General features: G+C 38.2%; 1 protein-coding gene across 1 annotated transcript in view; it reads left to right on the forward strand.

Annotated features, from left to right (window-relative positions):
- The window catches only part of LOC126413317 (sorbitol dehydrogenase-like), a 75224-nt gene that overhangs the window by 38082 nt on the left and 18903 nt on the right, over positions 1 to 18239 (forward strand). The window contains exons 3-4 of the mRNA XM_050083216.1: positions 11964 to 12128; positions 12315 to 12474. Of these exons, the coding sequence (XP_049939173.1) occupies positions 11964 to 12128; positions 12315 to 12474 (325 nt within the window). The remainder of the gene's footprint in view (positions 1 to 11963; positions 12129 to 12314; positions 12475 to 18239) is intronic.

Genomic DNA, 18239 nt, shown 5'->3' on the forward strand with positions numbered 1-18239 from the left:
CAAAAAATTTTTTGCATCACCTCGGTTCCGAGATTTCCGGAACCTGTACAGAAAATTGGAATAGAGATCAACATAAACATCATTTCCACCCTTTTTGTTGCTCGTGGAAACCACGCGTTGCATGTTGTACCAGCACACAGCGAGACCTTTAGAGGTGGTGGTCCCGATTGCTGTACACATCAGTACCTCTAAAACCCAGTTGCACGTCCTCTTGCATTGACGCATGCCTGTACTCGTCGTGGTATGCTATCCACAAGTTCATCGAGGCACTGTGGGTCCAGATTGTTCCACTCCTCAACGAGGATTCGGCGTATATCCCTAAGAGTGGTTGGTAGGTCACGTCGTCCATAAACAGCCCTTTTCAATCTATTCCAGGTATGTTCGATAGGATTTATGTCTGGAGAACATGCTGGCTACTCTAGTCGAGCGATATCGTTAGCCTGGAGGAAGTCATTCACAAGATGTGCACGATGGCGGAGCGAATTGTCGTCCATGAAGACGAATGTCTCGCCAATATGCTGCCTATATGGTTGCACTATCAGTCGGAGGATGGCATTCACATATCGTACAGCCATTAAGGCCCCTTCCATGACCACCAGCGGCGTACGTCGGCCCCACAAAATGCCACCCCAAAAAGGCGTTCAGCGTGATCGGGTTGCATCCAAACACATCTCCGACGATTGTCTCGTTAAAGGCATATGCGACACTCATTGGTGAAGAGAACGTGATGCCAGTCCTAAGCGTTCCATTCGGCATGTTGTTGGGCCCATTTGTACTGCACTGCATGGTGTCGTGGTTGCAAAGGTGGACCTCGCCATGGACTTCGGGAGTGAAGTTGCGCACATTTGAGTCGTAACACAACGTCCTGTGGCTGAACGAAAAGCATTATTCAACATGGTGGCATTGCTATCAGGGTTCCTCCGAGCCATAATCCGTAGGTAGCGGCCACCCACTGCACTAGTAGTCCATGGGCGGCCTGAGCGAGGCATGTCATCGACTGTTCCTGTCTCTCTGTATCTCGTCCATGTCTGAACAACATTGCTTTCGTTCACTCTGAGACGCCTGGACACTTCACTTGTCGAGAACCCTTCGTGACACAAAGTAACAATGCAGTTACGATCGAACCACGATATTGACCATCTAGGCATGGCTGAACTACAGACAACACGAGCCGTGTACCTCCTTCCTGGTGAAACGACTGGAACTGATCGGCTGTCGGACCTCCTCCGTCTAATATCTAATAGGGCTGCTCATGCATGGTTGTTTACATCTTTGGGTGGGTTTAGTGCCATCTCTGAACAGTCAAAAGGACTGTGTCTGTGATACTATATCCACAGTGAGAGTCTATCTTCAAGTGTTCTGGGAACTGGGTTTACGCGAAATTTTTTTTGACGTGTGTATTATGTTTTCGAAGTTAGATTTCTGAAAAGCGTATTAACAGATCTCACTTGCGGAAGAAGATGAAGAAACAGCTGCAATTACAACTCCGTTTACCCTCGAAGAATTTAGTTTCATACCATTCAAATTAAGCAAATTTCGGAAATTTGTGAAATTTGTTAACGAAGTACTGCAAAGATTAAATTTATGTTCTGCCAACAAAGAGGACATTCAGATTGCATCTAGTTCAGAGGAAGAAGACTTGAAACACTTAAATGCACTTTTCGAATGTTTTGGTACGTATGGTCCCAGCATTAATCTTGAAAAATCTGTGTTTGGCACTCAGAAAATAAGTTTTTTTGGGATACATCATTACGGCAGAAGACACCAGACCAGATTTGCCGACAGTACAGACCATTGCCGTCCAGGAACAGTGAAAAAACTGAGAGCATTTCTTGGCATGCCTAACTTCTATCGCCAACATTGGAAAGTTGAGCTTTCTGGTTATAGGCAGGCCAATTGGGCTCAGCTGAATGCTGTGTCTCCTCTGCCAGTGGCGTTGTTGGATGCAGTATGGAAGGGCATGTGGTCATCACACCACTCTCCCAATCATTTTCAGGCTCTTGACCTCTGAACTGCTACTAATGGGTTGTGTAGGTCCTCAGTTGGTCTCACAAGTCTGGAAGCACCCCATCCCAGTCTCCCCACAAAGGAAAAATCCCTGGTACCACCAGAAATCGAATCCAAGTACTCCACAAGACAATCAGCCAGGCTGACTTCTCAGCTTTGGAGGTGAATGAAGACATATAAAACATGCTATACAAAACCAAGCTCTTCTATATGACTATTGGGAAGAAAAAAAAAAAAAAACAAAATACACATTGACTAGATACCAGAGGCAACAGAACAATTTGAAACATATGGGGAATTTATTGCCCGAACTTCCCTACTAACTTTCCCAAGTGTGGAGCATGGACTTGCTTGCATTGTTTGTGGATGCATCAAACTTTGTGTCAGGAACAGCCTTACAACAGAAACACTATGTAATCTGGAAGCCTTTTGGCTACTTTTCAATGTTTTCCCTTGGCCATAATAATTACTTAATTCATGATTCAGAAATACTAAGTATTTACTTATTATCAATAAAATTTGAATATCTCTTGCCAGGAACAACATTTTCTGTATACACAGAACTTACACATTCAACCAGATGAATGAAAAGGCTTCACCAGTGTGAGTAAATCATCTCCAGTATATTTGTGAGTTCATTACTGATTTTCATCTTGATTCATGGTTCTTCACCCCCATGAACCATGGACCTTGCCGTTGGTGGGGAGGCTTGCTTGCCTCAGCGATACAGATGGCCATACCATAGGTGCAACCACAACGGAGGGGTATCTATTGAGAGGCCAGACAAACGTGTGGTTCCTGAAGAGGGGCAGCAGCCTTTTCAGTAGTTGCAGGGGCAACAGTCTGGATGATTGACTGATCTGGCCTTGTAACATTAACCAAAACGGCCTTGCTGTGCTGGTACTGCGAACGGCTGAAAGCAAGAGGAAACTACAGCCGTAATTTTTCCCGAGGGCATGCAGCTTTACTGTATGGTTAAATGATGATGGCATCCTCTTGGGTAAAATATTCCGCAGGTAAAATAGTCCCCCATTCGGATCTCCGGGCAGAGACTACTCAGGAAGACGACATTATCAGGAGAAAGAAAACTGGCGTTCTACGGATCGGAGCGTGGAATGTCAGATCCCTTAATCGGGCAGGTAGGTTAGAACATTTAAAAAGCGAAATGGATAGGTTGAAGTTAGATATAGGGGGAATTAGTGAGGTTTGGTGGCAGGAGGAACAAGACTTCTGGTCAGGTGAATACAGGGTTATAAATACAAAATCAAATAGGGGTAATGCAGGAGTAGGTTTAATAATGAATAAAAAATAGGTGTACGGGTAAGCTACTACAAACAGCATAGTGAACGCATTATTGTGGCCAAGATAGACACGAAGCCCACGCCTGCTACAGTAGTACAAGTTTATATGCCAACTAGCTCTGCAGATGACGAAGAAATTGATGAAATGTATGATGAGATAAAAGAAGTTATTCAGGTAGTGAAGGGAGACGAAAATTTAATAGTCATGGGTGACTGGAATTCGAGAGCAGGAAAAGGGAGAGAAGGAAGCATAGTGGGTGAATATGGATTGGGGGACAGAAATGAAAGAGGAAGCCGCCTGGTAGAATTTCGCACAGAGCATAACTTAATCATAGCTAACACTTGGTTCAAGAATCATAAAAGAAGGTTGTATGCATGGAAGAATCCTGGAGATGTTACTTGGTTATGAACTGTAGATTAAAACTGAAGAAACTGCAAAAAGGTTGGAATTTAAGGAGATGGGATCTGGATAAACTGACTAAACCAGAGGTTGTACAGAGTTTCAGGAAGAGCATAAGGGAACAGTTGACAGGAATGGGGGAAAGAAATACAGTAGAAGAAGAATGGGTAGCTCTGAGGGATGAAGTAGTGAAGGCAGCAGAGGATCAAGTAGGTAAAAAGACGAGGGCTAGTAGAAATCCTTGGGTAACTGAAGAAATATTGAATTTAATTGATGAAAGGAGAAAATATAAAAACGCAGTAAATGAAGCAGGCAAAAAGGAATACAAACATCTCAAAAATGAGATCGACAGGAAGTGCAAAATGGTTAAGCAGGGGGGGCTAGAGGACAAATGTAAGAATGTAGAGGCTTATCTCGCTAGGGGTAAGATAGATACTGCCTACAGGAAAATTAGAGACCTTTGGAGAAAAGAGAGCCACTTGTGTGAATATCGAGAGCTCAGATGGAAACCCAGTTCTAAGCAAAGAAGGGAAAGCAGAAAGGTGGAAGGAGTATATAGAGGGTCTATACAAGGGCAATGTACTTGAGGACAATATTATGGAAATGGAAGAGGATGTAGATGCAGATGAAATGAAAGATACGATACTGCGTGAAGAGTTTGACAGAGCACTGAAAGACCTGAGTCGAAACAAGGCCCCAGGAGTAGACAACATTCCATTAGAACTACTGACAGCCTTGGGAGAGCCAGTCCTCACAAAACTCTAGCATCTGGTGAGCAAGATGTATGAAACAGGTGAAATACCCTCAGACTTCAAGAAGAATATAGTAATTCCAATCCCAAAGAAAGCAGGTGTTGACAGATGTGAAAATTACCGAACTATCAGTTTAATAAGTCACAGCTGCAAAATATTGACACGAATGCTTTACAGACGAATGGAAAAACTGATAGAAGCCGACTTCGGGGAAGATCAGTTTGGATTCTGCAGAAATGTTGGAACACGTGAGGCAATACTGACCCTACGATCTTAGAAAATAGATTGAGGAAAGGCAATCCTACATTTCTAGCATTTGTAGACTTAGAGAAAGCTTTCGACAATGTTGACTGGAATACTCCCTTTCAAATTCTAAAGGTGGCAGCGGTAAAATACAGGGAGCAAAAGGCTATTTACAATTTGTACAGAAACCAGATGGCAGTTATAAGAATCGAGGGGCATGAAAGGGAAGCAGTGGTTGGGAAGGGAGTGAGACAGGGTTGTAGCCTGTCCCCGATGTTATTCAATCTGTATATTGAGCAAGCAGTAAAGGAAACAAAAGAAAAATTCAGAGTAGGTATTAAAGTCCATGGAGAAGAAATAAAAACATTGAGGTTCGCCGATGACATTGTAATTCTGTCAGAGACAGCAAAGGACTTGGAAGAGCAGTTGAACGGAATGGACAGTGTCTTGAAAGGAGGATATAAGATGAACATCAACAAAAGCAAAACAAGGATAATGGAATGTAGGCGCATTAAATCAGGTGATGCTGAGGGGATTAGATTAGGAAATGAGACACTTAAAGTAGTAAAGGAGTTTTGCTATTTGGGGAGCAAAATAACTGATGATGGTCGAAGTAGAGAGGATATAAAATGTAGAATGGCAATGGCAAGGAAAGTGTTTCTGAAGAAGAGAAATTTGTTAACAGCGAGTATAGATTTAAGTGTCAGGAAGTCGTTTATGAAAGTATTTGTATGGAGTGTAGCCATGTATGGAAGTGAAACATGGACAATAAATAGTTTGGACAAGAAGAGAATAGAAGCTTTCAAAATATGGTGCTACAGAAGAATGCTGAAGATTAGATGGGTGGATCACATAACTAATGAGGAGGTATTGAATAGAATTGGGAAGAAGAGGAGTTTGTGGCACAACTTGACAAGAAGAAGGGACCAGTTGGTAGGACATGTTCTGAGGCATCAAGGGATCACTAAATTAGCATTGGAGGGCAGCGTGGAGGGTAAAAATTGTAGAGGGAGACCAAGAGATGAATACACTAAGCAGATTCAGAAGGATGTAGGTTGCAGTAAGTACTGGGAGATGAAGCAGCTTGCACAGGATAGAGTAGAATGGAGAGCTGCATCAAACCAGTCTCAGGACTGAAGACGACAACAACAACAACAACAACATGGTTCTTTACCATAAGACAAAAGATAAACTAAATATCATTTCTATTGATTGACTGAAGCCAGCTCATTTTCTTCCTGATGATGAAGAAGCATATGAGCATCCAAAACCACCGAATCAGCTGCCAACTGACCAGGATACAAAGTGTTTCCAAGTGCCATACAAAGATATGAGATCAAGCTGGGTGTGAAATGTCCTACCCGGCTGGCAGGCATAATTGAATGACACCCATACATGGTGTTGGGGAGTAGTGTGGGAATACAGGAAATGTAAACAGTGGCTAAAAAGTAAATTATTTATTTAAAGTGTTTTCAAATCGTATGTTCATTTGTTTGCAAAATAGGTCTTTAAAGTAGCTTATGAAATTGTCTGCCTTTTATTATCTGGTTTTTTAGTAGCAAAGATAGTGGAAAAATGAGGAGTGATGTATGAAATAAAAATATGTCATAGTCAAAAAGATGTTTGGTTTAGTTAGAATTTGTACTAAACATAAGAAATAAGCTACCATGACAAACAACTTGGATGAGTTGCATCAAGGTATTAACTACTGGATGAAGAATGGAGAACCCAGACTGCAGTGATCCAGTGGTTGAATACTGATCTTTCTGTTGATCACAGGCTGTGGAAACAATTTTGAAACACAGGTTTAGCCTTACAATTTTAAATGGTCCAGTAATGAATGTCAAGGGCTACAACATCCATTGGTGGCTGCTATTTTTTACAGTGGACTGAAAGGAGATGATTGGCTCCATAGAAGGCAAAGACAGTTATTCTGCATGCTAGGTCATGGCATCAGTTTTTTAGGATACAGGTGGCACAATTTTAAGTGATTATATTGAAAATGATTAGCTATCAGTGGCGAGTATTATGCAAACTTATTGCAGCATTTGAGTGATGATATCAAGCAAAAATGGTTGCATTTAACGAGAAAGAAAGTTTTGCAGCATGACAATGCACCATATCACACATACATTATTGCCAAGGTGAAAATCAATAGTTAAATTTGCATTGCTCCCTCTTGCACCCTATTCAGCAGATTTAGTCCCTTCTGATTATTTTCTGTTTCCAAACTTGAATAAATAAGTTAATGGTAAGAGATTTGTGAAAAATGGAGAGATGAAATCTGCAGTAGACAACTGATGACATTTATGTTTTGTTCCAATTGATCTGTAGTGAGAAGATCCTCCAGGATGTAGAACATTTCAGAGAAACAAGAATACATGATGATATCTGTAAACAGGGTATTGAAGCTACTGAACATTGCTGGGAAAACTGTATTGGGCTGAATGGAGTCTTTGTAGAGAAATAGTTTTTTTTTCACAAAATTTTTGTCTTTTCTTTCTTAGGTTGGGTACTTTTGGGACAGCCCTTACAAATTCCTGTTATTAAGTTATATACAGTACTATGCTGTTCATACATGCATCTTATAACTCCTACCACACATAACCAATTTTTCCTGGGTCTAGCTGATTTGAGCATTATTACTGAGTTCTTTCTTGTGTTGGCGATAGCAGTCAATATATGTAATGAAACCGAAAACCCCAAGAAAGCAAGCCACAAATGCAGACCTAGGCCTCTGAAAATACATTTATATGCAGACAGTCAAGGAAAGAAATTAAGAGATGTAGTTGAGAACAATTAAAGCCACAATATCTCAGCCACAATAAAACCTAGTGCAAAATTTAAAGATGTTGTAGCAGGTTCTTCAGCAGCAGAAGATATGGAACTGGCAATTTTTCTGGCTGAATCAGATGACATAGTGAGAAATGAAGGAAAAGACTTCTTGTTATCATTAAAGAAGAAACTGCAGGAACTACAAAATACGAAAACCCTCATCTTTTCAATACCATGTCGGCATGATCTTCCATCCTGGTCTTGTGTGAATGTTGAAGTGATAATAGTAAGTGAAGAAATGAAGAAAATTTGTAAATACTTTTAAAATGTCTGTTTTGTAAACATAACTAAGTTAGGTACAAGATGACACACTGCTCGTGGTCTCCATCTGAATCAACTCGGAAAGAAGTATGTGAGTAATGAAATCGTAAAAGTAGCCAATGAGTTAGGCATAGCAAAAATTGATAGCTCTGAGGCAATACTACTTAGATTTAGGGAAAACTCTTTTTCAGAGGTAGCAAAGAAGGGCTGAGACAAACAGGTTTTCCCAGATTCACACTAGATGACCAGATTAAAGATAAGAATAATATAATAAATGTCGGTAACAAAAGAGAGAAATATAGCAGTAATGACAATTGCCCCTATATATATATATATATATATATATATATATATATATATATATATATGTGTGTGTGTGTGTGCGTGTGTGCGAGTGTGCGAGTGTATACCTGTCCTTTTTTCCCCCTAAGGTAAGTCTTTCCGCTCCCGGGATTGGTATGACTCCTTACCCTCTCCCTTAAAACCCACTTCCTTTCGTCTTCCCCTCTCCTTCCCTCTTTCCTGATGAGCCAACTGTTTGTTGCGAAAGCTTGAATTTTGTGTGTATGTTTGTGTTTGTTTGTGTGTCTATCGACCTGCCAGCGCTTTTTTTCGGTAAGTCACATCATCTTTGTTTTTATATATAATTTTTCCCACGTGGAATGTTTCCTTCTATTTTTTATATATATATATATATATATATATATATATATATATATATATATATAATGGAAGGAAACATTCCACGTGGGAAAAATTATATATAAAAACAAAGATGAGGTGACTTACCGAACAAAAGCGCTGGCAGGTTGATAGACACACAAACAAACACAAACATACACACAAAATTCAAGCTTTCGCAACAAACTGTTGCCTCATCAGGAAAGAGGGAAGGAGAGGGGAAGACGAAAGGAAGTGGGTTTTAAGGGAGAGGGTAAGGAGTCATTCCAATCCCGGGAGCGGAAAGACTTACCTTAGGGGGAAAAAAGGACCGGTATACACTTGCACACACGCACATATCCATCCACACATACAGACACAAGCAGACATATTTAAAGACATATATATATACTTACAAATGCCAATAGATAGTTACTTTCTTCAGATGTAGCTGTCTTCTATTTCTCAGACCATGACTCAGTTTGGGTAAAAATAGGTACAGACATGCCCAATGTGGACTATAAGGAGTTTAAAGAGCCTAAAATAGTCATCACAAGACCAATAATAAAAGAAAAATTGTCTACTTTTATTGTCTCACTCAGTAATTATGACTGGTCACATAAGTTTAACAATAATGCCCAGGGCTCTGCCAATACATCGTTCAATAGATTTTTTCACTCTTTATTAAATATATTTGAGACCAACTGCCCTCAGTAAAAATGTAAAGTTAAACCTAAAAGTAACAGTAATAGACACAGGGATAAGAATCTGTGGTATACTGCTCAACTAGCCAATATGAAAAAGAGGTTGTTGTTGTATAGAAATTCTTACAGACTTCAGAAAACTGATATGGCTAAACAAAGGTACTTAAGAGCACAAAAGGAATTAAGTATGCTTTAAATGAGGCCAAAAACAACATAACGTAGTCAGCATTGAGTCATCAAAAAATAAATGCAAGAAAGCATGGACTATAATAAATTCAGAGACCAAAAGCAAGCAGAAAGCTGAGGTAGAAATTTCAGCAGATGAATTTAATAATTACTGTATAAAATCTGTTAACCAAATTAGTGAAAGCATTGGGAGGCCAAAAGAAACTGTAGCTGATCTCATTAGATATCATAATGTAAACTACATCCTGAAAGATAAATTCCTTTTAACAGAGGTCACACCAGATGTTGTTTTAACTATTGTAAATAATTTTAGGCCCTCTGATAATGAAGATACATATGTATTTCTTGTAATATGTTAAAAAAGATAATTTGGCACATAATATATCCTCTTACTAAATGTATAAACAGATGTCTAATTGAAGGAGTATTCCCAGGTGTATTAAAATTATCCAGGGTAGTGCCCATTTACAAGAAAGGAGAGAGAAATTTGCATCTAGCTATCATGCAATATCTCTGACACCTATTTTAGCTACAGTTTTGGAATCCATCATCAACTCCCAGTTGTATGACTATCTGACATGTAATAACATTATTACTGTGGTACAATTTGGCTTTAGGAAAGGCAAATCCACAGTCCATCCCATTGACTCCCTGGTTAAAAAAGTGCTTAATGATTATAAAGGAAAAAAATTTTGCTCAGGTTACCTTTTGTGATCTTAGCAAAGCCTTCGATTGTGTGGAGCATATTTCACTCCTCAACTAGTTTACTATGAAATCACAAACAGTGAAGTTGACAACATTTTCAAATCTTTTCTCAGCAACCGTAAACAAATTGTTTGTGTTGTTAAACAGAGATCACAGCTAGCTGAAGTTAAGTGTGGTGTGCCACAAGGCTTAGTATTAGGACCTCTGCTATTTAACCTAATGACAAATGATCTACTATCTTACTTAAATACTCACTCCATTCTCTATGCAGATGATACCACTTTTTTGAATATCAGCTTACACATCGATATGCTCCTAACTGTGGCAAATGACACAATATCACAAGCATAAGTCTGGTTTCGAGCTAATGGGTTCCTGCTTAATGAGAGTAAAACTCAAAAGATTGTATTTAGTTTAAGAGATCTGCCAGGAACAGACTTCATGGATAGTGTTAAGTTCTTAGGTATTGTTATAGATAGTAAATTGACTTGGGAGCCCCATATTAAATACATTAGTGCAAGGCTGTCTAGAGTGCTGTATTTGTTAAGGAATTTAAAAAACCATGTACCTACGGCCTATGTAAGACTGACCTACTTTGCTTTTTTTCAAATCATTATATCTTATGGGCTTTTCATATGGGGCAATAGCTCACACCTTCAGGACATTTTGGTACTTCTGAAGAAAGTAATTCGAATTATCACAAACAGTGATAAACTGGCTCACTGCAAACCACTGTTTATCAACTTAAAAATATTAACTGTAATAAAGATGTATATTTACACTGCCCTACTGCATATAAAGAGCAACCTATCAGAATACCAGTGTAGAAGAGATGTACAGTCTCATGGGACCAGTAATAGTAGCCATCTTGACATACCTTACTACAGATTATCCAAGTCATTGAACAGCTACGAAGTGGTGGGTATGAAGATGTTTAACAAACTGCCACTAGAATGTGTGGAAGCTCCATTTGATTTATTTAAAGACAAATTATTAAGTTGGTTAACTGCAAATCCTTGCTAATCACTTCAGGAATTTTATGACTGTGAAATATCGTAGTGGTACCGGTTTGGAGAGTACAGCATAAATTCTTTAACTGAGTAATTTATGATGCAATGTTTTCATATTATTTGATTATAAATATTGTATTTTACGGAAAACATATTGATCTTCAACCCATGGATATATGCTGTATAACTTGTATATATGTAACTTGACTTTGTCAATTGCTGTAATAGCTAAACGACAATAAAATTTCATTCATACATTTAGTGGCTCAAAAATTATGCATAACTGGCTTATAGCACTTTCAGAAAGAACAAAAGTGAATGGCAGTATGTGGAATTCTTGTCTGAAGGCCTTTACAGCTAAGGTGTACTACCAACTTCACCATCACAACATGGATAGTAAAACATTGCTACCTGTACATACTCCGTTGCTAGCCTCCCCCTCTCTCCCAATATCGCAACCCTCAGAACAACATGCTACATCATCCTCAAAAACGTTTCCACTTCCCTTCCTCAACTATGTTTTTCTAGGCAGCCTTGAAGATGTCAAAATTAATATCAAACATATTTGGGGAATGGTGGAGGGGGAGAATGGATTATTTTTATCTAGTGGCCTCTTTTACTCTGAAAAATTGTGCGCAATTTTACAAAAGTTTTCTAATGATATTTTAGTCTTTGTTCCAGTAAAATGTACTGTGCATCATCTTCGAACACTATGCAGTTCTGTAAAGTTAAATGAAACCTTCACATGCTTTCAAACTGCTCTGAAAAAGACTTTATAGATTGACATTTCAGTCATTCACTTCTTAATTTAATATTTTGTGACAGTTTGCTTTCATGACAAATGCTGAATAAACAGAAGTAAGGGAAACAATTACTAAAATGTGTTCCTCTTTTTCCAGAGGTACTTCTACGTATGGGTTGTGTGAGCATATGTGGCTCTGATGTGCATTATCTAACAAAAGGTCACATTGGCAACTTTATTGTGAAAGAACCAATGATCATTGGTCATGAAGCATCTGGAGTTGTTGAAAAGTTGGGGCCTGGAGTAAAGAATTTGAAAAGGGGTTTGTATTCCTACATGTGTTTTACTTTATTAAGAGTTTTGTTGTGCAAACATATTTTAATTAGGTGTGTGTGTATTCTTGTCATATAGTTAATTGCAATTTACATAATTTCAGTCATTAATGACAACTGCATGACAGTGATAAGATCATAATAAGCATTTAGTAATGTTCTGTTGCCATTGACAGGTGATCGTGTTGCCATTGAACCTGGTGTGCCTTGTCGGACTTGCAACTTCTGCAAGGAGGGACGTTATAATCTTTGCCAGAGTATCTTCTTCTGTGCTACACCACCTGATCATGGAAACCTCTCAAGATTCTATGTTCATGCTGCTGATTTCTGCCACAAGTAAACATGAATTTCTATAAATAGATGTCAGACATATTTTGAAACAGAAAAATGGTTGTGCTTTAAAGCACAATTCATAGAAGTTCTATGATCTTCATTTTTAGTGTTGTAATGCTATTTGTATGGAAGTGAGACTTTTCAAACACACAGACTGATTTATGGAGTTTTTCTAATTCTTCCTCCTTCCACACACCTATCAGTTCACACTTACTGAGAGAATAATTTTTGACCTGATACTGTGTATAAAATCACAGGGGTTTGTACAATGCCACACTTCTTGATACTTGGTATAGAGGAAAACTATGCTTTACAACCACAAGATAAAGACTGAATCAGTGGTACTTAGATGATGTAACTGTTTGGTACATGGCATAAGAATACTCTCAGAAGGCCTACGAAATGATGTTAATGACTTTAAAATATTTGGAACTTACTCATTCATTTCACTTGGCTGAAAACCATCACTTCTTAAGGCCCTGAGTTCCTTAAACTGACTTGTGATGTGACACAATACATATCTTTCATCATACAGAATTCTTGTTAACCAAATTAGCTTCTTCTTTATCTACAACATTTGAGTAATCTTTGTGTTTGTAACTCATTGCATTTTATTTCCCGGTCCTATCTTTCATAGTCAGTCCTATCATCATAGTCAGTTTGTTTTCCATGCCAGTTAATGTGAAATAATTATTTATGGTACCTCCATTCCATATTCCTCAATTAGTTTTTTCATCACTTTTCATGGAAATGTGTACTAATTCCGGAAATGACTGTACCAGCTTCCTTGTAATTTTACTTTCTATTTTGTGCATCACAGGTGGTAGTTATAGCTTCTTACTAGTTAGCCTCATGATTTTTTGTTACATCTGGTGATGGGTAAATGAAGCTGCAGAGATTAAAATGTTCATTTATTTTTATAAAGTTTGTGCCAAGGTACATTATCTGATTGATCTGTTTGTTTCATGTTAAGAGTTAAATACTATCCAGTAGATGCTACTTTTGACTGCAACTAAATAGCAGCACAAGCTGATTGATAATGCTTGGTATTTTCGTCTTTATACAAATCTTTTATATCTTAAAGAGATGCTTTTTGGTTTGAAAGTAGACATAGTATAAGAATCAGTAGCTGACTCTGTTAATCTCCAAAATTCATATACAGTGAGGTCATTATATTCGGAATTATACACAAGATATAGTTTCCTTTCATCTTATTTAAGTATTTTCTTTTTGATTGTGACGGTTGAGAATTATGGGCTTCATCATTTGTTTGTCTTTTAGCTTCTAAGACTGATTTCTGTGTGAATAAGCACTAAATCTGAAGGCCCAGAAAATTGATCTGATATCTGTGGGAGCATTTGGCCACAATCCTTCTGAAATATCTTTAGTACGAATAACTTGCTAGTGAGAATAGCCTTACTTTCCATTGTTCTAGATTCTTCAGCATTCTTAATGTAATCATGAGCCAAGGAAAATCCATTCTGCTGTTCTTTCGATGTCCTCTGTGACAACTGGTTCAAGGATATTGTGATGTAAAAGTATTTTTACTGTGATAGCATGTGCATCACCACACATGTATATGAAAGCAGGTCTTATCAGAAGTGCTGAATAGCATGTGATAAGGCTACACTTTTAAGAATACTGACTGTGTGGCCTGTTAGTATCAGCCCCCCCCCCCCCCCCTCCCTGTTTATCAGGTATATACACAACAGTGCCACCAACCTGGCCAGGCCTGCAGTTCAATTTGCTCTGTAATATGTACTCTTTCATGTTGTTGTTGTTGTTGTTGTTTTTGTTGTCAATCCAGAGACTGGTTTGACGCAGCTCTCCATGCTACTCTATTCTGTGCAAGTTTCCTCATCCCCAAGTAACTACCGCAACGTACATCTCTCTGACTCTGCTACTTGTATTCATCTCTTGGTCTTCCTCTATGATTTTTACCATCCATGTCCTACCAACTAATCACTTCTTCTAGTCAAGTTGTGCCACAAATTCCTCTTCTCTCCAATTCTATTCAGTACTTCTTCATTAGTTACATGATCTACCCATCTAATCTTCAGCATTCATCTGTAGCACCACATATCAAAAGCTTCTATTGTCTTCTTGTCTAAATTATCTATCGTCCATGTTTGACTTCCATCCATGGCTACACTCCATACAAATACTTTCAGAAAAGATTTCCTGACACTTAAATCTATACTTGATATTAACAAATTTCTCTTCTTCAAAAACTCTTTCCTTGGCATTGCCAGTCTACATTTTATATCATCTCTACTTCGACCATAATCAGTTATTATGCTCCCCAAATATCAGAACTCGTCTACTAATTTAAGTGTCTCATTTCCTAATCTAATTCCCTCAGCATCATCTGATTTACTTATACTACATTCCATTATCCTTATTTTGCTTTTGTTGATATTCATCTTATATCCTCCTTTCAAGACACTGTCTATTCCGTTCAACTGCTCTTCCATGTCCTTTGCTGTCTCCGACAGAATTACAATGTCATCAGCAAACCTCAAATTTTTTATTTCTTCTCCATAGATTTTAATTCCTACTCCAAATTTTTCTTTTGTTTCCTTTCCTGCTTGCTCAATTTACAGGTTGAATACCATCAGGAGTAGACTACAAACCTGTATCACTCCCTTCCAAACCACTGCTTCCCTTTCATGTCCCTCGACTCTTATAACTGCCATCTAGTTTCTGTACAAATTGTAAATAGCCTTTCACTTCCTATATTTGACACCTGCCACCTTCAGAATTTGAAAGAGAATATTCCAGTCAACATTGTCAAAAGCTTTCTCTAAGTCTACAAATACTAGAAACATAGGTTTGCCTTTACTTAATCTATCTTCTAATATAATTTGTAGTGTTAGTATAGCCTCATGTGTTCCAGCATTTCAATATACTCCAAACTGATCTTCCCCGAGGTCTGATTCTACCAGTTTTTCCATTCGTCTGTAATGAATTTTGTTAGTATTTTACAGCCATGACTTATTGAACTGATAGTTTGGTAATTGTCACACCTGTCAACACCTGCTTTTTTTGGGACTGGAATCATTATATTCTTCTTGAAGTCTGAAGGTATTTCACCTGTCTCATATATCTTGCTCACCAGGTAGCAGAGTTTTGTCAGGGCTGGCTCTCCCAAGGCTATCAATAGTTCTAATGGAATGTTGTTTACACCTGGGGATTTGACAGAGCACTGTATGAACTAAATCAAATTGATTTAGTTCATACAGTGCTCTGTCAAATTCTTCATGCGGTATCATATCTCCCATTCATCTTCATCTATGACCTCTTCCATCTCCATAATATTGCCCTCAAATACATTGCCCTTGTATAGACCCTCTATATACTCCTACCACCTTTCTACTTTCTCTTCTTTGTTTAGAACTGGTTTTCCATCTGAGCTCTTGATATTCGTACAGGTGGTTCTGATTTCTCCAAAGATCTCTTTAATTTTCCTGTAAGCAGTATCTATCATACCTTAGTGATATATGCCTGTACATCCTTACATTTCTCCTCTAGTCATCCCTGCTTAGCCATTTTGTACTTCCTTTCGATCCCCTTTTTGAGACATTTGTATTCCTTTTTGCCTACTTCATTTACTGCATTTTTATATTTTCTTCTTTCATCAGTTAAATTTTAATATCTCTACTGTTACCCAAGGTTTTCTACTAGCCCTCTTCTTTTTACCTACATGATGCTCTGCTGCCTTCACTACTTCATCCCTCAGAGCTACCCATTCTTCTTCTACTGTATTTCTTTCCCCCATTCCTGTCTATTGTTCCCTTATGCTCTTCCTGAAACTTTCTACAACCTCTGGTTCTTTCAGTTTGTCTGGGTCCCATCTTCTTTAATTTCTACCTTTTTGCAGTTTCATTTTTAATCTACAGTTCATAACCAATAGATTGTGGTCAGAGTCCACATCTGCCCCTGGATATGCCTTACAATTTAAAACCTGTTTCCTAAATCTCTTCCATGTACACAACCTTCTTTCTTGATTCTTAAACCAAGTGTTAGCAATGATTAAGTTATTCTCTGTGCAAAATTCTACCAGGTGACTTCCTCTTTCATTCATTACCCCCATTCCATATTCACCTACTACTTTTCCTCCTCTTCCTACTATTGCATTCCAGTCACCCATAACTATTAAATTTTTGTCTCCCTTCACTATCTTAATAATTCCTTTCATCTCATCATACATTTCTTCAATCTCTTCATCTGCAGAGCTAGTTGGCATATAAACTTGTACTACTGTGGTAGGCATGGGCTTTGTGTCTATCTTGGCTACAGTATCGCGTTCACTATGCTGTTCATAGTCACTTACCCATGCTCCAATTTTTTTTATTCATTATTAAACTTACTGCTGACTTAACCCTATTTGATTTTATATTTATAACCCTGTATTCACCTGACCAGAAGTATTTTTCTGCCTGCCACCAAACTTCACTAATTCCCACTATATCTAACTATAACCTATCCATTTCCCTTTCATATACAATAAATAATATTGTTACTGATATTTATTTTCCCTACTCACTATGCATTTGAATTTACTTTGATGATGACTCTTGCATTATGCCATGTAGTAGTTACATGGTGAACATGTAATTTCCTTTTTAGTATTTCCTACCTTTAGTCACCATCAGCTATGTACTTGTTTTACTTCTTTTGTTAATTACATTTAAATGTCCACATACATGTTAGACTATCTGTCCTGGATTCTTTCACATATTATGTACCCTCTGTAGTCTTGTATACTATTTTCTTGGCTGGTCATCTCTAGCTTACCTCTCCAACCCATTTTCCAACAAGTGGAAAATCCAGCTACTCTTGCCTGCAACTAGGTGACCTGTCCCTGCTTCTGCATTCCTGTATTACTTCCCTGTAGACCCAACATTGACTCATATGGCACATAGTAGTGCTTTCTACATCTACTACATGATCAACATCTATGTGATTACTCTGCTATTCACAATGAAGTGCCTGGCAGAGGGTTCAGTGAAGTACCTGCAGGCTGTCTCTACCATTCCACTCTCGAATGGTGTGCAGGGAAAAGCGAGGACCTAAATTTATCTATGCAAGCCTTGGTATCTTTTATTTTATCATGATGATCATTTATCTCTATGTAAGTGGGTGCCAACAGAATGTTTTCGCAATCGGAGGAGAAAACTGGTGATTGAAATTTCATGTGAAGATCCCGTCGCAACAAAAAACACCTTTGTTTTAATGATTACCACTCCAATTCACATCTGTGGCACTATCTCCCCTATTTCATGATGAAACAAAAGAGCTGTTCTTCTTTGGACTTTTTCAATGTCATCTGTCAATCCTACCTGATGCGGATCCCACACCGCACAGCAATACTCCAGAATAGGGCAGACAAGCATGGTGTAAGCAGTCTCTTTAGTAGACCTGTTGCACCTTCTATGTGCTCTGCCAATGAATTGCAGTCTTTGGTTTGCTCTACCCACAACATTATCTATATGATTATTCCAATTTAGGTTATTTGTAATTGTAATCCGTAAGTATTTAGTAGAATTTACAGCCTTCAGATTTGTGTGACTTACCGCGTAATTGAAATGTAGCCGATTTCTTTTAGTACTCATGTGAATAACTCCACACTTTTCTTTAGTCAGGGTCAATTGCCATTTTTTGCGCCATACAGATATTTATCTAAATCTTTTGCAAATCGTTTTGGTCATCTGATGACTTTACAAGGTGGTAAATGACAGCATCATCTGCAACCAATTTAAGAGGGC

This window comes from Schistocerca serialis, chromosome 7 (assembly GCF_023864345.2).
Source record: "Schistocerca serialis cubense isolate TAMUIC-IGC-003099 chromosome 7, iqSchSeri2.2, whole genome shotgun sequence".
Taxonomy (NCBI): domain Eukaryota; kingdom Metazoa; phylum Arthropoda; class Insecta; order Orthoptera; family Acrididae; genus Schistocerca; species Schistocerca serialis.